The sequence below is a fragment of the Haliaeetus leucocephalus genome, unplaced genomic scaffold, assembly GCF_000737465.1.
Source record: "Haliaeetus leucocephalus isolate CR32 unplaced genomic scaffold, Haliaeetus_leucocephalus-4.0 Scaffold273, whole genome shotgun sequence".
NCBI classification, from domain to species: Eukaryota; Metazoa; Chordata; class Aves; order Accipitriformes; family Accipitridae; genus Haliaeetus; species Haliaeetus leucocephalus.
In genome coordinates this window covers 11,217,142-11,238,714 of record NW_010972709.1, presented here as the reverse complement: position 1 = coordinate 11,238,714, position 21,573 = coordinate 11,217,142, and the positions used below count along the sequence as shown (strand labels likewise).

At 54.8% G+C, this 21,573-nt stretch overlaps 2 protein-coding genes across 2 annotated transcripts; both read right to left on the bottom strand.

The window, feature by feature from the left end:
* Nucleotides 1–5,907: 5,907 nt before the first annotated feature.
* On the bottom strand, nt 5,908–6,963 carry LOC104833131 (P2Y purinoceptor 1-like). The gene has a single exon (XM_010569707.1). It carries the CDS (start codon nt 6,961–6,963, stop codon nt 5,908–5,910), a length of 1,056 nt encoding a protein of 351 aa, XP_010568009.1.
* A 5,576-nt stretch (nt 6,964–12,539) lies between these two features.
* On the bottom strand, nt 12,540–17,176 carry WISP2 (WNT1 inducible signaling pathway protein 2). The gene is made up of 5 exons (XM_010569798.1): nt 17,117–17,176; nt 14,455–14,671; nt 13,530–13,852; nt 13,205–13,366; nt 12,540–12,617 (listed from the first exon to the last, which is right to left on the bottom strand). The coding sequence occupies exons 1-5, from the start codon at nt 17,174–17,176 to the stop codon at nt 12,540–12,542; spliced, it is 840 nt and encodes a 279-aa protein (XP_010568100.1).
* Between the last annotated feature and the right edge of the window lie 4,397 nt (nt 17,177–21,573).

The window sequence follows — 21,573 nt, the reverse complement described above, 5'->3', positions numbered from 1 at the left end:
ATACTGGCTATGGTGATGGGACTGTTGTTTCTGCTTTGCACACAGAAAGATGCTTTCCCCCAGCAGCCTGGGGGAGGCTGCAGCATCTCCTGCTGGGTATTGCAGACCTGCTGGGGTCTTGGACAGCCCCAGGCACCTGGATGAGCTGCATACCAAGGGCTCTCTGCATCCCCAGCTCCTCTGGGCTCTCAGCATGGCATGGTGTTGCCATCCCAGCATTGCACACCCTTTTACAGGGGGATTTTTTCCTCCACAACCAAATAACACTTCATTCAGTGAGAGTGCCTGGCTCTTGGCATCACCACCAACAAACCTAGCCCTGAGCTCTCCTCCGTGCCAGCAGCTTCCCATTGCCATGGGACCTCCTCACCCTAAATGGCCTGGACCGGAGGCACAGTGGTGCTGCAGCATGGTCTGGGCTGGTAAGAGCTGACTGGGAGCTGTGGAGCGCGGTTCTCCCCCCACCTCTGCTGAGCGGCACCTCCACATCAGAGCAAAGGCAGCCAGGATGGAGTTAATCTGTTTCCTGACCTTGGACATCCTCTGCACAGCATGGAAACAACCTCTTCGAGGAGGAGCTGTGGTGCTACTGAGAAGCCAGGGAGCTTTCTGATACTCCTTAGGGTAAACTTTTTGCCCATGAACCCAAACAAGCAGAAGAATTTCACACCAGCTGGGCTGTGGCCTGGCACGAAGGGCTCTTCAGGGAGCCAGATCTGACCTGAGCATCTCGTGGTCAGGGCAAAGCGGAGGTGTTGGGCAAAATTCAAACTATAGTCTCTTCCCAGGTTGCTGAGAAGGCAGCACAGGTCGTGGTGCACAGAGCGGCTCCCAGGGATTTCTCGCTGCCCTGCTCCCTGTGCTGACCCCTGCCTTGAGCAATGAGCAGCACTGACAGCAAGGGACACGGAGGGCTTGCCACTGGGGGATATTTAGAGAGATGGTCTGAAAAATGGCACATCTCTATTACGCCTGGCCTCACCAAGTCCTCCAGGACAGATCCTTGCCTGCACGGTGCAGCCGCAGTCACTCTGTAACGCACATACAAATGCGTGTTACAGCTGCAAGCTGCGCAGTGCTGCTGCCGCCGAGCTGCAAGTGCATTCCTTAGCTCTCGCTCTCCCCAGGTCCCACGCTACATGGCATCACCTATTTATAACTGCATGCACTGCAGGAATAATATTAGACTGATGGCCTCACACAGTCACGCTAAATGTTATTCTATTTATGTGATTTGTTCTTCTTCACAAGCTGTTGGTCTCCCAGATGCCAAAACACTCTGCCTAGTGTAGACAAAGACTCAAATTTGTCTCTTTTATTAAAATCTTCCCCAACGGCACCCAGTCCCAGGTATGTTTACCATTTTTTCCCAGGTCACCTGAAGTAATTGCATCTACTATTCCTTCCTCAGTCTGATCGATATCCTTGGTAAATAAGATAACCTGCCAGGTCTGTTGTCCCTGTAGCCAAAGGTACTTTAGCAATGAAATTGTTTTGCTGAAGAAATAAATGCCTCTTGCTGAATCTGAGGATGCTGTGACCTTTCATTAGTGACCTGAGTGACTCATCCCTTTTTGTGTGCGCACTGCAGCCTCCCACCACACCATAAAAGATGCACCATGAAGTCCCACTGCCTGGTGCCCAGCGTAACGGGGAGCTGAGACCTGCAGGATCTTCCTGCTCATGCTGCTTCTCCTCTGGCTTTGCACATGGTCTTCACACCTCCGCCCAGGCCTGGGGGCTTTCACGTTATGGAGATGCCCTGTTTGCACGGCGGGGACCCCGTGCACGATCTCAGTCCCGCAGCGATGTCCCCGGCATCCCCAGCCCTTGTCTGAGCAGCAGCTCCCACTCCCCCAAGCTGTGGAAATCTCTGACACAAATGCATAAACCCATGTTTTCAGCACAGGGCAGCCAGCCCACCCTTATTTAGCAAATAGGGCTTTACTGGCCATACCAACCCCTCTGAAGTGAGGTGGGCAGCTCGGTCAGAGCCAGATTTGAGCCAGAGCCCATGTATCACACATCGTGAACTCTGTATTCACCGGTGGGGGCAAATCCTCTTACTCCAGCAGGCTAACATCTTGTAGCTCTGCAGTCAGCAGCTGTTAAACAAGGCCTGGCCATCATTTTACTGAACTCAAGGAGTCTCTGCGGCTCCTGCAGCACTCACTGCTCACTCCCGCTCCCCACCACTTACACACGGGAGCCTCTCACCCCCTCGCTTCGCTGGGTGCCTCCGGAAACACAAAGACCCTGGAAACATGATGTGTTTAGTCTCTTTTTATAAATCTGTGCAAAGTGAAATAAAGAATTAACCAGAATTGAGTCCTATGCATTTAGCTGCTGCTGATAGCGATATTTTCTCCTTGTAGAGTGTTCTGCATGCCAAGAAAAACGGTTTTGCATTTTAGGGAAAGAAAGTGGTTGTACATCTGTGCATCTGTACATGTGCCTGTTAATTCTGCTGGAATGGCTTCCTGGGGCTGTCAGCTCAAAAATTCTCTTTAACGTAACAAATCTTGACTGTGTTTGCAACAAATCCTCAACCAAGAGGAGTTTATTTAATGAAGCAAGAAATGCTGCCAAATTTCCAGGCTTGATCCCAATCCCATTAATGTCAGCAGGAGAGTTCCCACCATGCTTGGTTTGTTGGTTGGGTCTAATCTGGGTAAGGCAGTTTAAAATCTGTTTGGGTCAGATTTGCAGACAAGTTCATTGCTCCACTTCGCTGCGCCAGAGAGTCTGTGGGAAAAGCAGACAGTACAGGTGGGAACTCTCTTGCCTGATTTTAGGCATCTTCAAGTCCAGCAACAGAGAGTCAAGGGAGGGAAAGGGGAACATTCAGATCATCTTAAGCCAGGAGCCCAAAGGGAAGTGAAATTAATGTATTTCTTCTTGCAGAGCCATCTCACCTCATAAGGATGTGCAGCTCCTGTAAAGGAACCTGACAGCGCTGGAAGGTCTCCGCAGCAGAGGGGAAAGGACCTCACTCAAAGCCAGCTCCTGAGCGGGTGGGTGCTGCCACAGGTCTTCTGCTCAGGTCTTCTCCCTGCACTTGTGCCAGCCAGGAACCGAGGCTGATGCCTGGTTCAGGATGCAACCATGGCACAGCAACTCCAGTGGGCACTGACTCCCTCCTGCTTGCAGCAAATGCTTGTGCATGGCCCGATCAATGGCTGGCAGAGCTGCTGGGACAAGGGGAAGGAGGAATATGGCAACTCCCCAGTTTCCCTGGCCCCTCACCCACTGCTGAAACATGCACTATGTCCTCGCCACCGCGTGCCATGAACGGGGACGGGCACAGAGCAAGAGCTGCCCATGCTGGTTGCTCCAGGGACAATCCCACCCCTCTGCTCTCAGGGGATAAAGAACACTGGGGAAGTTTTGAGGGGTCAGTGGTGCCCACGTGTTTCGAGCGGGTGCCCAGTCGAAACTGGTCACCATGCACCTGCAGTGTCCTGCAGAGAGCAGCGGCTCCCTTGACAGCAAGAGCTGGAGGAAGGAGGGCTGCTTTGCTGCTCCACCACCAGCTGCAAAAGCTGGCCATGCAGGCTCATGTGCCAGTGGTTGGTCCTTAATTACACATACAGCTAATAAAGGGAAGGAGCTCATTTCTGTAGTTCACAAGGGGAAGCAACGTTGTCTGAGAATTAAAGGGGCTGCAAAGCAGGAGATTAAAAACAACAACAACAACAAAACAATATCTCTGGGGCTTCAGCCCAACACACAGATCCTTAATGGCTTTTGCTGATTTGGCAGAGGCAGGACACAGAAAAATGAGCAGATTTATGGCTGCAACTGTCCCTGGGGCTTAGAGATGCTTCTCAGGATACGGGTCTTTAAATCATCATTAACAATGACACGAGGGGGTACTGGAGAAGACAGAGTTGGGCACAGCGATGCAGGGGGTGAGAGCAGAGTTCGTTGGCACTTCCTATGCAGCGCTCCCTCCCTGGGATGCAGTGATGCTTTACTTCAATCTATCATGCACTAAGTGGGTGCAGTGATGGGGTGCTACAGCTCCTATGGGCTGTGGGGAGCCGAGGCCAGTTCTGTGGGGAGCTGTAAAATCTTGGATGGGATCCATGTGTGAACACCAAAGAGCTGGACCGCTTTTGGAGGCATGAGTATTTTTTCAGGAAAGAAGAGTGCAGTGCTCTGGAGAAGCCCAGATCCAGGGAGCTTGTGCAAACAGCAGAAGCCAGACCTGCTCCTCATGTCCCAAAGGTCTTCCCTACTGCAGAGACAGAAGAACATCTCATTTAGGAATTTAAGCTTTGCCTTTTGGTTTCCTCTGGGTGAGGTGGGAGCTGAAAGTTTCAGGGCTTTGCTGGACCCCTGCCTGGTGCTGAGCAGACTCCGGGGACCTACCTCAGTGCACGCCTGGCCCAGCACTCGCCGCGCAGACAGGCAGCGCTCCCGGCAGCTCCCCATCTGCAGAGCCCTGGGAAAGTCGTCACTGCTCCCTGCAGCAGGCAGGCCCCTGCTCCAGCCTGCAGGCCAGCTGGCTCCTGTGTTCCCATAAAGCTTTAAAAGAAGCCAGACGACTCATGACTGAAAGCATTAGGTGTTTATTTGCACTTTAGACATTGACTCCATGTGAAAGTCAGCTGCGACTGCCTCCACGCAGCAGCAAAGATGGGTCCGTGCGAGAATGACCGTGATAAATATTGGGCTTTGATCCAAGGAGCGGAGCGTCCGTGGGTCGGGACTTTCCCAGAATGGGCTGATTTTAACTCACAGTCCACTTCCTTCAGTTGAGCTGCAAGACCTGCTGTTGCAAATCACATCGCTCCTTTCAGAAGGACTGAAATGTTCCAGCTGTTCATGGTGGGGAACACCAAGAGCAAAAACCAAAATGCCGCTCGGGAGCCTCTGCTCCCCCCCGAAGCAGAGATCCCCCCGGCAACAACAGACGGACTGCCCTCACCATCAAATCTTGCCTTCACAAGCCTTCAAACCAGCATTGCTTTCTCTTTTTTTGCATCTCTAATTTTTAATAGACATATCTAATCCCCTTGCAAGGCTGGATGCAAGAGTAAAATGCAACCACCCACTTGAAGATTTTGAAACTCTCCTGGCATTTGCCTGCTGAAAGCAGCGGTTCAGGCTACTGCGGTCTTTCACCTTGCAAAAAACCCCCAAACCAACAGCCTCCAGAAACTTTAAAATGCCAATTTGCTGTTGTCTGCTATATGCTCTTCCAAAAGAGAGTGAGTAATGACAAAATTCTTTTTTCTTCTGCGAAGGAGGTGGGCAGTAGAGGATAACACAGCTGAAGCAGCTCAGTCACCCAGGAGCAACTAACCCAGGAACTGGCACAGCTTAGTCATATATTTAAAACCTGATATTTTTATGAGTATTTCCATTCCAAAGGACTTCTCCCCCTGCAAAAATTTACCCCTTCAGCTGTCCTGCGATGCAGGTCATTAATTACCAGTGCCTTCTCTTTAGGTGAAGGAGGGAATCCTGTCTCAAACCCATGTCCAGTGGGAGAGAGGAGATGCAGCGGTGGGAACATGGCATCATTCACCCCCATCCCTCATTCACTGAAGAGCTCGATGAGTGGCCAGGGAGCCAGGGGGATGTTAACCAGCTCGGACTGCTGCACTGGAGGCTGGACTGAGAAATGCTTCAGGACTGGAGTAAATACAATGTTCATCATTTCCATCTCCAGGCGTACTGTAGGCAAAACTGTTGGGTTGAGTAGCTTTGCTCTAAAACCTAGTCCCAGTTTGCTCTCTGATGCTGGCAGTCCTGTTTATCCCTTGTGTGAGATTGGAGCCAGTGAAGCTGCAGTCACCATTGCTCTACAAAACAGGCATCAAGGTAGGGGGGCTGCTCCCAAGAAGGGGCCAAGTGTAAACTGAAGTGGTTCATCTTTCGGAGGGGGTGTTGGGTACCTCAGAGTTCATCAGAAGCCTCCTCCTCAGAAAGAATGATGCTTATCTTCTTCTCATCTGTCTGGCAAGAGGTTTTCCTCCTGAAGGTGGGCCCCAGGGACTGGCTGGCTCTTTGGTAGATGGTCCTCATACGTGACATGCAGTCTTCGCTGGTCATCACGTAGAGCAGGGGGTTGAGGGCGCTGTTGAAGCTGGCCAGGCCCCGGGTCACCTGGTAGAAAACATAGATGTTCTTTAAAGCCTGCGTGCAGGATCCTTGCAGCTGCCAGCCTCGAGACAACAAGTTGAGGTTTCTGAAGATATGGTAGGGGAGGAAGCAGATGGAGAAGAGGACCATCACGAGAATCACCAGTCTGACGCTTCTTCTCCTGAGGCTGGGGTCCACGGTGTCGTTCCTGCAGAGCACCACCACCACGTGGCAGTAGCATCCGATGATGATGAGGAACGGGATGACAAACCCGGTCACAGTGATGGCTGCGGTGTACGGCAAGTAAGTGCCCAGGTTCTCGTGCCTCGTCGTGTCGTGGCACCGTGTCCCCATGTTGTCCATCTTGCTGAAGGCGAAATCGGGAGCTACCTGCGCGATGACCCACACCCAGACCATCGTGCTGAGCCACGCCGAAGAGGTGGCCCCCTGGCACCTGCCCCGTGCCTTCAGTGGGTGCACGATGCCCAGGTAGCGGTGGACGCTGATGCAGGTGAGGAAGCCGATGCTGGCGTAGAGGTTGAGGTGGAAGAGGCCCCGGGTGATCCGGCACCAGCCCTGCCCGAAGAGCCACACTCTGCCCCGCAGGTAGTAGCTGACGAGGAAGGGCAGCGTGCTGACGTACAGCAGGTCGGCCAGGCCCAGGTTGCCCACCAGCAGGCCCAGGGGATGGCGGGCGCCACGCCGGGGCCCGGTGCAGATGTGCCACAGCCCCAGCCCGTTCCCCACCAGCCCCAGGGGGATCACCGCCAGATAGATGGTGGGCAAGAAGCTCTGGGCAAAGGCGGTGTCCACGGGGCACAGGGCCCCGCTGCCATTGCCGGGCCACGGGGTGAGAGCCTCCGCAGCCATCGGGCGCTGCGGCTGCCCTGCCCACGGTGGGGCGACGGCTGCCGGGGCGGCGCTGGTCGCGGCAGCGCTCGGAGGTGCCGGTGCCCGGCGAAGCGGTGCCCGTTGCCCGCGGCAGGGGCGGGGCGGCACCGGCAGCACGGTGCCCAGCGCTGGTCCTGGCAGCACCGCGGTCCCCGGCGCAGGCTGCGGCCGCCCTCGCCTCCCGGTCCCTGGGGTTTGGGGCGCGGGGGTCTCCCACGGAGCGTGGGGAGGATGTGGCGAGGGCTGCCTCGGCGAAGAGCCTCGGCGTCTGGCGGCTCTCGCTGCTCCCTCGGCGCCTGCTGCCAGCCCACTTGAGATATTTTGAGCCGGGCGCTGGGGACACGCAGGCCGCCGGCTATTTCGGACGCCGTGCGTGCCTGGAGGGAGCGGGAGGAAGGGAGCAGGGAGTGGGGAGAGGGGCTCTGCCTCAGAGCGGGTGGGAGATGTCTGATGACGGGGCCGGAGCTTTCAGCCTGCTTCTGTTCTGTCCCAGTCAGGGTAAGGAGAAACCCCCCATCCCTCCAGACCAGGGGCTGGAAGCCCGCACCCCATGAGCTGCCCCTCACTTCCCATCCCGACAGCCTTTCTCCTGGCCTCACTGCTCAGGCCTGGCTGTTCATCCAGAAACACCGGGAGTGGGGTAAGGCAGAGACCGGCAGCTTTCCACGGGGCTCGTGCTGCCAGCCCCGCTCCAGCAGGCAGCCGGTGCCGCAGGCAGTGCCAGCAGGCACAGGTGTGCCGGGCTGCCTGCCCGCGGCGTAAGCGGCAGTAAACCCCACTCCCTGCCGAACAGCTGCACCTTCCCTGCAGCACGCAGCAATGACCTGCTCTGGCTGCCTGCTTCTATATCCCTCCCCAAATACAAAAATCCTCTTCCCCCCCCCCCTTCCTTTGAGCGGTTTTGACCCATGCGGGGAGGAAATGTGAGACAGGCTGCGACCTTCCTCTCCTGCCTTCCCTGTCGCAGGGGATGTCACACAGAAGACACCCAGACACGGTGAGGTTGGGGCAAGATCTAAAACCAGCAACCCCAGAGAGGAGCCCCAAGGAAAGCCAGCCCCTGTTTGCATTGCTGAGTAGCTGCTGCCACATAAAAGAGGTCAGAAATAACATTATCTTCAGGCACAGGAGTAAACAGGGCAGCGATCAGAAGGGAGAAGGTTTACCCTGGCAGCCACAGGGAAATGACCTTGGAAAAACAACTTCAGGTGAAGGGCTGGGCCCAGGAAGGGCCAGGGCCACCTGCTTTCCTGGAATTTAATCTGGGGCAAGGGGGTGGGAAGAGGCTGATATCTCACCTGCCAGCGGGGAAGGAGGGGTGTGAGTCTGCCGAGCCATCCTGACTGCCCTTCCCTCCTTGGGAGCAGCCGAACATCTCTGCTGGACAGGGCTCAGGCATGGCAGGTCAGGGCCAGCATAGGGAAGCCCAAGACATGGAGTGGTGGTAGCTGCTTGTTGTGAATATCAGTGTGTGGAGTCCAAAAAGTGCTTGCTGGAGCAGATAAACAATGGGAAAGGCTGTATGTTATTTCCTGCCTATGTGATAAAAGCTAGCCACTACAGGTGTGCCTGGAGAGATGAAGCTTAAAAGATGTTTCCATGGGGTGAGAATATAGCTTTTCTGAGGTTTGCAGAGGCTTTGGTGGGTCTGCGCTCCTGGAGTAGCAGCAGCAGAGGAGGGAGTCCACGGGGGTTCACCCCTCAGGAAAGCAGCCCTCTGTCCTGCCCTGCTCCTGCCCCCTTTGCCTCCATGCATTTCAGCTGCTCCTGCAGCCTGGGGTTGGGGTGGCACTTGCAGAGCAGCTTTGTGGAGGTGTGGAAGTGCAGCGAGATGAGAGGAACAAAGTGGGACTGGTCCTCTTTGTCCCAGAGCATTGGGGAAACTGAGGCAGAGACAGCAGCTGGCTGTGAGTACTGCTGTAATCACGGGAAGGGTCACAAACTGCTCTCAGTCGCGTAGGTAAAACTTTCTCTGTCCCCAAAATGAAGGCTTGGGGCTGGATGCCTCGTGCCATGGGAAGAAAGGAGCAGGGCAGGGCACAGGGAGCACTGCCCATGCCTGGCTGCAGCCCCATGCCCTCCACATCTCCCGCTCCCTGGACCTGTTGGAGGCACACACGCAGCGGCACGGCTCCTCTCTTGTGCCTGCCTCGTGTGTGTTCAAGGTGTTCACTTGACCCATGATTTCACTTGCGGTAGAGGTGCTACAGCCCAGCTCTGCCCAAGCATCCCGTATCAGGGTGCTCCCCTCCAGTGCCCAGCTCCAGCATGCGGCAGCGCTGCTGATGCCAACGCATCCAGGGCAGTGTGGGAGCAGAGGGCTGGGATAGCTCCTGCAGGAAGCAAACACGTAACCTGAGTGATGGGCTTTCAGGCAACCAATTCAAGTCTCTTCACCAACAGCAAAAAAAGGGCCTCAATCCACTTTTTTTTTTTTTATTGAGCACTGCAGTCTTGTGCTCAGGGAGGTACCTGAAAATGTTTAGCTTTAACGAGGGGCTCATCCAGCCCTTTCTCAGCCAACTCCATGCTTTTAAAAATCATCAGTCACAAGAATGGCTTGGAAAAAAATTCTGATGCACATTGTTTACTCATGCATTACCACACAGTTTCTCCTTCCGCTTCTGCATGTGCTTGCGCTGAAATGAGTTGTGATCTGTTACTCACCACTGGTTCGGGAATACGGTTGTCAAATCACATGCCATTTATGTGTGCAGATGTGGCAGTGTGCCTTGAGGACAGGGGTAAGTTGTCTTCTGTTTTGGGTTTTTTTATCTTTACAGGTGACAATAATCATCTGTGGATAGCAGAGTATTTATCTGCTGCCCCACAAGAGCAGGCAAAGCCCAGGACCTGCTGTGTCAGAGGCTGTAATAAACATGATCCTCAAATAACCACGTTTCCAGGGTAGCAGGGCTTTAGAGGGAACAGCAAATATTGTGAGACTGGCAATCAAATTGCAAGAGTTGATTTCCCTGTATTCTTAGCGAAAAATAACTCTGATTTATTTGGATTCATTAATTCATTATTTCGATGTTTTCTGCTCAGTGAATCAGGGAGAAATGACAATTTGCAGAAAAAAGAAGAAAATTATAGCAGAGGTGCGCAAGTCATTTCTGTTTGAGATGAGAATTGCAGGTTGCTGCTTAAAAAGTGACCTTTTGATTTCTACCATCACCCAGAGGTGGCTGGGCAGGATTTGGGAGGGGGTGACAGCTCTGGCAGCACTCCCTGCTGGCAGCCTACCCGGCCTTGGTGTCCGTGTCCCAACATGCTCAAACAAGAAGTGGCTTAAAAAACAAGATTTGCAGTGCACAGAACATGTTTTATCCATGTCAGTCAAGGTATATTGTGGTTTTAAAGTCTACATGAGCCTTGTGTTACTGCTTTTTTGGCACAGCTATTGCAGAGGTGAAAAAAGTCAACAAAAGCTGCAGACCGGGCCACGTTCATTCTGCGATTTGCTGCCTGCCAGAGGTTCACCACGTGCCCTGTATCAAACTGAATTAATGGTTTGTATTCGGGCAGAACACCAGATGATCACAGTAAGTAATTCTCTTTGTAAGCAATGTTTTACTGCATGAGCAGTGAGATTTATTTTATTTTCTTTTTCCCCCCAACAGATGACTGAAAAGCATCTTTGACTTTATTTTCAGCAATTGCAGGGGCCAGGGGAGTGGGTGAGCTGCTGCCTTGGCCTGGCTGCCTTTCCTGCTGCTTGTAGGGAGGCTTTTTGCTGGGCAGGAGAGGGAAGCTCCCTCTGCATTCATCCTTTTGCCCCTGCACCCCCAAATCTGCCCCAGTATCGCATTGGCCTGGGTTGGGAGGACAGACAACTGGTGATGATAGGCTGCCCAGGGAAGTGGTTGAGTTACCATCCCTGGAGGTATTCAAAAAGCGCATAGACGGGGTACTCCATAACACGGTTTAGTGGGCATGGATGATGGTTGGACTCGATGATCTTGAAGGTCTTTTCCATCCTAAGTGATTCTATGATGGTGGCATGATGCTGGGGAAATCCTGGTCTGGGGTGACCAGAGGAGGTGTGGGGCTGGTGGGAGGAGGGATGAGTTAACAGGGGGAAAATTTGGGCTTTGGTTTTAGGGAGGCTGAGAAGAAGTGTGGCCTGGGCTGTGCCTGGGGCTGCAGACCCAGCAGTAACGCAGCCTGCACCATGCCATGCTCTCCCACGTGTCCCGGCAGTGAGTGGAGACCCAGGCACCGCAATGGCCAGGGCTAGTGTCATCAGCAGAGCAGGTGGAGCTCATGGGTGGACAAAAGCAAAGGGACAGAATTTAATCCAGGATATAACATACTGTAATGATGTTTTCAGTGCTTTGATTCACTGATTTTTTTTTTTTTTTTTTTTTCCTTATTCTAAGCAGCCTGATTGAGGTGCCTCGAAGCTGCCCCATCCTGGGTTAGGCCTTTTCTATAGCAGCTGAGCTGGCTGTGAGCAGCAGGGCTCCCAAGGGCTCACCGGAGCCAGGCTCACACCGCACAGACAGGCCCAGACAAGCTCCACACCTAGATGAGCATATCTTTATTCTCAGTTCCACGAATACACATCTAAACTGTCCATATCTCGCCTGGACATGTCACCTAAACTGCTGCTCCTTTCCAGTTGCCCTTCTCACCCCTCTGTGGGACACGCGTTCCCTCTGCACGCTTGTGCGAGGCCGTTAGAGGGCATTTGGGTTTCATTTTTCAGTCACGCAGAAGGAATATCTCTGTGAGAAAGTAAAGGCAGAGCTGCCAAGCAGCTCTCCTGCGCCGACTCTTGCATAGCTGGAGCAGCTCCAGCCTGTTGGGAGACGGCCCCGACTCATCTTTGTGATTTGTTTTCTCTTTTTCTTGCTTTTCTTTTGGCCTTGGCTCACGGGGTATGTGCTTGGATGGCAGGCGGTATGTCTGGTGCTGCGGAGCTGTGTCTCCTGCGTCTGAGCTCCTCACTCGCCGAAGCCCTGCCAAACCGCCAGCGCTTTGGAGAGGAGGAGGCCAGGCGGAGCAGGAAGGTTCGTGTTTATTCTGGAGAGTTGCAGGGAAGGTGAATTAGAGCTGCCATCAGGAGGATGCCTCTGCCCATGCCCAGGAAGGCGGCTGCTGGGTTGCAGGGTGGATATCGTGGGATGGCCGAGCTCGTGGACGGTTGAGCTGCTCAGCCTGGTGCAGCAATGACTTGTGGTGTGCAGCCCAATGTACCTGCTTCTTCTCCGGGGAGCCAGGGTATGACGGTTCCCCCCAGGGATTTGGGCTTCCAGGTGCTGGAGACCCTATCTCTCGCAGTCGCTGCTGAGCAGAGCTGCATGTGTGACATGGTGGAGGTAGCAATACCACCTCTCCAAAAGCCCCGCTGATCCAGGAAAGGACCAATTCCTGGTTTCTTGGGTGGGTTCACGCTAGGGGCAGGGTTTCCCCATTTCATTCAGCCTAAGAAACTCAGGGATGCTGCCCGGTAGCCCTGCCTGGGGCAGCAGGGTACACAGAGGGGGCAGGTGCTGGGTGACACGGGGATCTTGTTCTCTATTTCCACCCTCCTTTGCAGCCAAAATCCATCAGTTCTTCCCCAGTTTCCCAAGGGACACACCCTCAGTCTCCACCGAAACCACAGTGCCGTGGGCTTTTGCCAGACTCTTTGCCGGGATGAGGCGTTGGCTCCGGAATGTGACCGGGATGGGCACGGCTACAGGCGACCTCCTTTTCCCCTCTGGAAAGGCAGAGTGGTGAGTGATGGGGAGATGGAGCGGGGTGGTGGTGTGTCATCCATGTCCAGGGAGCAGGGGCACGTGGCAGTGCAGATGCCTGGCCCCAGAAAGCGCCAGCTGCATGCGAGCAAGGCAGTTTTGCACCGTGTCTGCACTGGGGCTGTGCCAGGCTAATTAAAGGGATGGCAGAGCCCTGCCTCTCCGGTGTACCCAGGGAACCAGGCAGGAGCTGCAAATGCATCTCTGGCCATAGGGGCAGGTCGAGCTCACCTGTGTGGCTCACGATTATGTGGGACCCCCAGTGCTCTTGGATTCAGACATCCAGAGACCCCAAAATTCAAGTCTGCACCTGCCATCAGCTGTTTTCCAAGCAAAGTTTCAGGAGATCGTTTATCTCTCCCTGAGGTACGGTCAGCTGAGGACAGGTGATGGGGTGCCCACAGGTAATCAGGGGTCCCACGGCTTATGTTGGCTAGCATTTCCCTTTCTCAGTCAAACCTGTCGCCCCCACTTACCGCTGGGGATGCTGCCGGCAGAGCCGGGCAGGGTCTGGCCATGCAGAGCCGCCTCTGAGTCTCCAGCCTGCAGTAGCGGTTCTGGTTGGAGATGCGGGTCGAAAAGCCCATGCCGCAGGTGGCTGAGCAGGCGCTCCACTCCGTGGCCCACTCCTGGCAGGGGTACGGCAGCAGCAGGGACGCCGCCCCCGGGGCTGGATGAAAAGAGATGAGGGGAAAAAGGGTGGTTGGAGCCAGGTTCTGTACAGCATGCCTGGTGGGTGCTGCGGGCATAGCCCTGCATGGCAGAGAAATGTGCAGTGAGGTGTCTCCTGTTGATGTTCATGGTCTGGGGTGAAGGCACCAGCCCTAGAGACCTGTGTGGGCATCCCCTCACTGGCATGTCCTGCATCTTACCTGCCCCAGCATCCCGGAGGAGGTGCTGGTCCCGGGCTTCGCAGATCCACTCAGGGCAGCACCTCCCCGGGACCTCGACGCGCCGCGGGTAGGGGCAGTCCGGGGTGGGCAGCCGGACGTCCTCCTGGCAGAGCGGGACGCAGGTGAAGCCCCCGTCCAGGCAGCGGCACTGGAGTTTGCAACTGGGCTGGAAAACCTCCCCGTCTCGATAGACCCGGCCATTCACCTCACAGCCCTCCTCGCTCTCTTCAACTGCAAGCGAAGGGAAGCCCGTTAGAGACAAAGTGACAGAGAGATGTGGATGGCAGAGGGGACTGTTGGGGGAAAATGTGGGGCTGGCATGAAGCGACTGAACAGGGGGGCAACAGAAGTGACTGAGAGGTGCATGGGACAGACATGGGTTTGCAGTAATGTGTGCATTGCCCAACCTCTTTCCCTTCCCTACCTCCTTTCATCTCTCTTGATTTTTCAAAGCAGCAGCTCACCCGTTGTTGAGAAACCTGCTGCCCTTTGGCTCTGACCCTGCCTTTCAGGGTTTTCAGGCTTGGAAAAGTTTCCCTGAGATTTCCCTGCAGGACCCCCAGGCTCCAGCCCCAGCAGGCTGACTGCAGCATCCCTGGGACCCCTGTGTCCATGCCCACTCAAACCCCCCTGAATCCCCAGCCGGTAAATGGCACAAGAGCTGGCTGGAGCTGCAGTACTGCCTCAATAAAGCCGCTTTCGGAACCTTAGTCTCTTCCCTGAAAGTGCTGCGGGATGTTGGGCGCTGGTCAGGGCCCTGGCTGGAGCTGGGGTGTGTGCTGGGCTGGGGGCACGGGGCCATCCCCGGGGGGAGCAGGCACCCCTGTGCTCACAGTTGCAGGTGGCTCCTGTCCCCGCGGGAGCCGCGCTGTAGTCGCAGACGAGGCCCTGGCTCTGGTCACAGACGTGGAGGAAGTCGCAGGGCTCTCCCAGGCGCCGGGCGCAGATCTTACAGCAGCCACAGCCATCCAGGACCAGGGGGGACCCGCGGGGGCAGCGGGGTGGCACCCAGGGGCAGTAGCATGGTCTCCGGCACAGCTGGGCACACACCTGCAGAGGCAAAGCCATCGCTGATTCCATACACGTTGTTTTTTTGGCTAACGGCTGCTATTTCACTGGGACAGCCAGGTAACCTTCTCTCAATCATGGAGGCAGACTTTTGGTGGAGGGGGGCTCTGCGAATCCATGGGAATATGGCGAAGCAGCCTGGAAAGCTACTGTCCCCTTAGGGCACAGCGTGATGGGCACCTATGGAAAACCAGGGAGAATCAGGGATGCTCAGCACTCCGCAGGATGGGCACTTAAATGCACCACTGCTCTGAATATGCAGGAGGAAGATGGAGCTACAAGGTGAACATCCCATGTCGTGGTGATGATTTAATGGGGCTGGCAGCCCCGGAGGCAGCCGCACACTGCCCTAAGCAGCCCAGTGGCAGGGCGGGAAAGCAGCCTGCCCCCATGCCTGCCACCGAGGCAGTGGGTTGTGCCCAGCTGGAGATGTGGCTTTGCAGGGGCTGAATGCACATGGTGAGGGCACAACACCTCGCTCCGAACAGTCTTAACAGCTCTCATTCGTGCCAGGAAACAGGGCATCGCATCAGTGGTGGGGGAACTGAAGCCAAGCGAACTTCACTGCTTTCCTTCCTGGTCCAGCTGCCTCCTCTGCCTGTCCCTGGCTGCAGCATCCTCTGCCTGGCCTGGCCCACTGGGCGAGGAGCCCTGAGATAGGCATGTTTTTGAGGACTGCAAGCTACACTTCCCCTCCTAGCTAGACTGAGTAATCGCTTCGGGAGGGCTGCGCACTGCATTTGTTTGCCGGCTCAGCCGATGGTTTGCCAAGCATGTGCCTGCAGGAGTTCACCTGAGCGGGTAGGTGTTTATATCCACGGCTCATTCTGCTCGCACGATTACCCTGGCACAAACAGCTTTTGCAGGCAGTGCTTGTGCTTCCGTCATGTCGTATCTGACAGGGCTGTTGCATATGGAGCCTGAAGCCAAGTGAGTTGGCTCTGCAGTTTGGAAGTTAATTCTTCGCCAGTACTGGCCTGGCAGCCGGTGTGAGCCCCATGCAGCAGCTCTGAGCCACCCTCTGGCAGCCCTGCTGCTCAGCACCATGCACGCTCTGCTTGCTGCACAGCCAGCACGTGCAGCATAGGCAGCAGTTCAGTAAACATGCAACCAAAAATTTCATCCTTGTGCTGGTCCAGATACTGGTCTGTCTGCTGAGACTGCCAAGAGATCGATGGGTTCAGCTGGACCATGTGGATTTTAAATACCATTTTTCTTTCTCTTAGTTTCTCCCAGTAGCATCAGGTCTGACATGACCAGTTAGACAGAGAAGGGAGGTACTGGTGTGCTATCTGTTCCCCATTTGCAGCAGTTCAGATGTTTTTTATGGGGCTGTAGAAATGTCAGTGCCAGGTACTGGAGATAAAATATATCTGAAATGGGCTGGGCGATCTGTGTCTTGTTCTAGTTTTATCAATGAGCAGCATTATTAGTGTGGCAGAAAGCAAAGAGAGACTTGCAGCAGGGACCGAAGGACTGCCTGTGGTGGCCAGATTTGGGCTGGAGGCACGAGGGCCCTTGGTGATTCTCCAGGCACTCATGAGCGCCTGGGGCAGGAGTCATTTCTCCGTCACAGCTTACCCAGGCAGCCAAGGGCATTTTTCATCTTTCAGGAGGCTGCTATTACAAATCAATGTTTTAGAAAGATTAGCCAAGCCAACTCCATTAATCCATTTCCCCCTGCTCCTTGTAATTATCTTGTATTTAGATGACAATGTGGCTCCTATCAGAGATCTTAACTGTCTGGGAAAGGAGTTAAATAGGCATGACACTGCCATGATATCCCTGCTTGCAGAAGGTCTGCTTTGGCATTTAAGCAGCAATTAGAACTTGGAGCTGAGATACCCCAAACTTTTCAAAACTTTCCTGTTTTCTGCACAGGCAACTATTTTCATGCAGAGTCCAAGAGAAAAAAAAAAAATCACTGCAACAACCCAAATCCTGTTGGAGGCATTGGCTTTGCATGAGCATCCCGAGGAAGGGGGAGAGCTGAGTAATGCTGAAGCTGGTGCTCGCTGCTTGGCCCCCTGCCTTGGGAGCCTGGGAAGGGACCAAGGAGTCTGTAGGAGCCGCTACCGCTGAGCTGCTGCTCGCTTGCTCACTTGCAGGGACGCATACCACAGCCCCGGGAAAGCTGCAGGGATGGGGCGAGCAAACAGAACGCATTGCTGTCATTCCTGCGTGCTCCGTGGACTTGCACAACGGACGCCTTTGGCCCATGGACATTAAGACCCTGCTGCTTAATTGCAAATGTCTCTCCCAAGCATAGCTCTGTCCCATGGGACTGCCTAAATACAGTCTGTCTGCCAGCCAGCCTCAGCCACCGGGATCGTTGTAAGACCCCAGTCCTCCCTGCATCTCACTTTGCAAGAACCGGGTGCTTCCTCGAGTAAGGCTAAAGCCGCCCCAGGGCCCCGTCTCCCTTACCTTGGAGAGGATGCAGAGGAGGGAGAGGAAGAGGAGCTGCTTCTCCAGCTGGAGCCTCATGCTGCTCTCCCCTCCGCCACTTCAGCACATCACCCCCCAGGCAGTTTGGAGGCAGTGGCGTGTTCGCAGGTTTTAAAGCCCTGAGTAGGTCCTGCTGGTGTTTATACTCTCCCTGCTCTGATGTCACTCACAGGCTCCAATATAAACATGAGTAGGTTTGGACAAGCCTCAAGATTTTTTTTTTTTTCTTTTTTTTTTTTTTCCAGCCCACATTCCAGCTGCCATTTCCACTCCCCTCAAGGTGAGAACGTGCTGTCCACTGAGACAGCGAGCGAAGGGAATAGACCCTCTCCCAGGGAAGCATGGGAGAGGGGCTGGGGAGCCAGGCTGGGGAGCCAGGCTGGTGGAGCGAACCGGCTCCCTGCTGCTAGCCACGGCCGGGAGGGAAGGTCCATGCCTCTTCCTACTGATCAGGGTCTGCCCAGGCAGAGCCGGTATCTTCCCCCTGGGTTTTGAAGGGTTTGGGGGGCTGCTTTGGGACATTGCCACGACTGAGCAGGAGCCGGGGACCCACGCCTATATTTTAAGCTGAGCACAGTGCATGGCAGGCTGTGGGAGAGGGGTGAGTTGTTCATGCTTCAGAGCCCTGAAGTCAAGGGCAGGATCCTGTCCTTCCACTGCTGGGGACAGTGTGTGACTTGCTTTTGATTGCCAGCAACTGAGGTTGCAGCAGTTTGCTAGGCAAGCTCTCCAGGCAGTAGAGGGGTGCTTCCCTCTCCATTCCTCTGGCACAGCAAGAGAGGGAAGGGATTTGCTGTTGGGGTGGTGCTGCTACAGCATCCCCATCCTGTGTGGGGCTGCGGCTGCCCAGGGAGGCTGCTGGGGCTGGGGTGGGGTTGGATGCACATCGTGTTGCATTGCCCTGGGTACGTGGTGCAGAGAGGGCTGCAGTCTGGTCCTTGGAGAAGCACTGCTGATTTCAAGCCTTGTAAACTCCAGTTCAAATCCTGAAAAATTATGACTGGCTTAAGCGATCATGAGAATTTAAAATCCAGTTTCAGGGAAGAGGAGTGGGTGCTCAGGTTCTGTCTCCCAATGCTTTACTGCTTTTCAGTCTGCCCTTTGCGAGCTTTCCTCATGGCTGCTGTGTCTGGGCGGTGAAGGCTGGCTCTTTGGAAACAAAACCTAAACATCTCAAAACCTTCAGGAAACTGAGCCCCTTCTCCATGTTCCCATCCCCCAGACCTTATCACAAGATGTAAGAAGGGGAATTTGTGAGTCCAGAGCTCGAAGGAAAGGCCCGAGCTCACATAAGGATGCGGGATGCCCTGCAGCTCTCCCCAGCTTCTCTCCTGCACTCCCCTTGCCTGCAGGACATGGTCTGGGGGCCGGGAGCATGGCTCTCGCCCTGGCCCAAGGGATGGGTCCTGGTGGCTGCGCACAGACTCTCTGTATTTTGTGGGCGCAATGAGAACTGCTGCTATATATCATATGTTAGGATATATGTTGGCAAACATGCAGGAGGGGCTGGGTGCCGTATAAACAGAGCACGGACATTATGCAACTATGAGTGATGCCACATCCCTCCCTCCACCCTTTTTTCCCTTCTTTTGCTTTTGCTTTTGCAAAATGGGTCCTCGGTCACCTGAGCAGCAATCCCAACCTCATCTCACCATAGCCTGGAAGGCAGGGCACGGAGCAGGGACGGCAGAGCCCGGCAGGGAGGAGCGCGCAGTCAGACCTCTCCCATTACCACCCGGATTCTCTGCTTTGGTTTTGCTTCGTTAGCTGCAATCAGTCTGTTGACAAGGTCATGGCAGCTTGTGAAAATACCAGGCCATCTTCCAAAGGCTGCTGTCACTTATCCCGGCCCTGGAGTCTCCGGTCGTCGTGTTGGAGCCCCAGCTCTCTGCATCACCCAAGCCGTACCCAGAGGTCCAGGGATCTGCACCAGCAACCCTGCCCATCGCAGGGGAGGTGTGAGGACCGTGCGTTGCTCTGTCCTTGCTAGCAGGGGGGTTCAGGCCCTACTGACGGGTGCTGACAAGCCAGAAGGTTCAATACCGAAAGCTGGAGCCACATCTCAGGCTGCCACTTTCTCCTCCCCGGAGCCAGTGCCGTCCCTCCAGCTGCCGCGTTTCAGATGCCGCAGCTCAGCCAGACATCCCGGAGACGGCTGCGGTGCCTCTATCAGCAATGGCTTCAGAGCAGCCAAAGCACTGATCCAGCCTTGCCGCAGGGGAACGGGCAGTTCAGTTAATTATTCCAGGCTTGTGTTTATTAGGGACTCCTCATTAACGGGCATGACTTCATTTCCCAGTTGGAAATCAGGTGACAGTGCTGGTAAGGGAAATAAAAACCTCTCGTTGCCCTAAGTGAGCAGCTCTGGGAGCAGCCAACAGCCAATGTGAGGCCTCGGGGGGCAGCGGGCCACCCCCCGGGGGCTGGGGCTCAGGGCTGCCCATGGGAGCCCACTGGCGATTAACGTCCCCCCACCTGCCCTCTCCTGGGTACAGGTTCGGCTCTTTGGGGTGGAGACCCCTTCTTTACCCTCTCCCTCAGCTTTGGGACAAGAGGGAACATTGATTGCCCTTCCCCCACCTGACGTCGCTGTGATGTTGCTGCAGTAAGGTGACATCGCTGTGATGGTATGACATCACCAGGAAGCCAGCAGAGCTCAGGGAGCAACAGAGAGCTGCAGCACTGAGTCAGGCAGCCAGACAGGGCCCAAACCCACCACCCCACGCCTGGCCAGCTGCCCACACTTCAGATGGCATTGGCAATCCCTGGTGGTACCTCGCTGGGTTTTGGGGGTGCTCAGAGGAGCTGGCTGGAGGGGTACCCACAAAATGTACTGTGACTCTGCCTTCCTGAGGAGGCTTTTCTGTGAGTGACATGGGCTTGATCTTCTCTTCTCCCGGCTCTCCGGGTCCCATGTGCCCGCCCAGGTCGCTGTGCCAGCGGTACAGTGGTTGTGGGCAGAGCCTGGCAAAGTCATACAGCCCTTGTGCAGGTTTTGATTTGTGAAGCCACACGAGAGGAGCACATTAGCAGTTCATTTTATAAATATTCAGTTATAACCCTTCCCCTCTGGAGCACGTATCCCATATGTGTTCTGTACCATATGTGTGATTTCATAGCTAGTAATTAAGTCCATATGTTTTGCTCCACAGTTTCCATGGTATTATTGTCAGGATTTTGGGGGGGTTGTAATTTTTTTTTTTTGTGGTCAGTTGTGCAAGAAAATAGTTGATACAGAGATCTGAATACATCTCCTTTGAGTTAGCCGCTGGCAAGCTCTGCTGTTTCTATAGAAATGAAGGAACTGACCCAGTGAATTTACATTTTAGACAGCTGGGTTTTTTTCATGTCTATGCCATTTAACATGCCATCATGAATAACACTGTAAAGCTCTCATTTGGGCACCCTGCTCAGCTGAAATTGCATCCATCTGCGATGGATATAGACCATATCTCCCTCCATCCCTTTCCTTTGCATGAGACTCTCCCCTTCTTTACTCTATACCGTGTGTTAAACGCCCTCCCTCGAGCTGGCTGAAGTCAGACCAGGGTCTGGATGTTCATCTCTGCTGGGGAGCACCTAGGCTGTCCTGGGTCCTTGCTGGGTCTGTTCCTCTTCATATCAACAGTGAAATCATGGGTTCTAGGGTGAGCCCAGCTCCATACTCTGGTGGGGAGGACTTTCCCTTTGCTTCTGGGCACTCCTGGCCCAAATCCCCACTGCCGGGGAGCAGGGCTGTCCATGGAGGGTGGACAGCACTGGTGGGAAAGCTGGACAGACACCCATCTTGGAAAAGCCAAGAGCCCTGAGCCGAAAAGGAGACGTGTCAGGTCTCCCTCAGCTGTTGGACACTTTGGGGTGGCTGCTGCCTGTTTTTCATGAGACTTCTGGAAACACCCCGGCTTTGGGAAACTTTGAAATACCTTCATTTTTGGCAGGATGGGAAAGTTGTTTCCTACCCAGGATGAATCCAGCTCCAGTTTCAAACATTAAGAGCTGACAGAGGTGGCGATGGCCATTTCCATCCCTGTCTGGCCATTTTTATTCCCTCTGGTTCTCACACCTTAACTGGAGAGTGGAGCCAGGTTGGGGGTACCGGCCACCCAGAGGGACGGGGGACGGGCCAGGCAAACTTTTACCTTGAGGTCACTGCTTCCACCCCAGACCCAGGCTAGGAGAGACTGAAAGTATTTACCAGCTGGTGCCTGTCCAAGTGACTTGCGAGAAAAGAATTCAGGGCTGCCGTCCAGTTTCTGATGGTCAGGCAACTACATCAGAAAACCTCGGCTTCATCTGGGACCAGCTGACCCCTCCAAGCTCCCAGCCGCTGCGGCGAGGCCGGCGAGAGAGCGAGCAACAGCCGGGCATTGCCCTCTCCAAAGGAGGAAGGGTCTTTCGGATGGGGAGTGGTGCATGGTGGTGGGGACACTTGATCC

Excerpts from the sequence above, each read along its gene's own strand:
- LOC104833131 (XM_010569707.1), bottom strand. The coding sequence starts at position 6,963 with ATGGCTGCGGAGGCTCTCACCCCGTGGCCCGGCAATGGCAGCGGGGCC.
- WISP2 (XM_010569798.1), bottom strand. The coding sequence starts at position 17,176 with ATGAGGCTCCAGCTGGAGAAGCAGCTCCTCTTCCTCTCCCTCCTCTGC. Across the intron at positions 14,672-17,116 it reads TCCTCTGCATCCTCTCCAAG|GTGTGTGCCCAGCTGTGCCG; the intron begins GTAAGGGAGACG and ends TTGCCTCTGCAG. Across the intron at positions 13,367-13,529 it reads TGGTGCCTTCACCCCAGACC|CCCTGCCAGGAGTGGGCCAC; the intron begins ATGAACATCAAC and ends CTGCTGCCGTAC.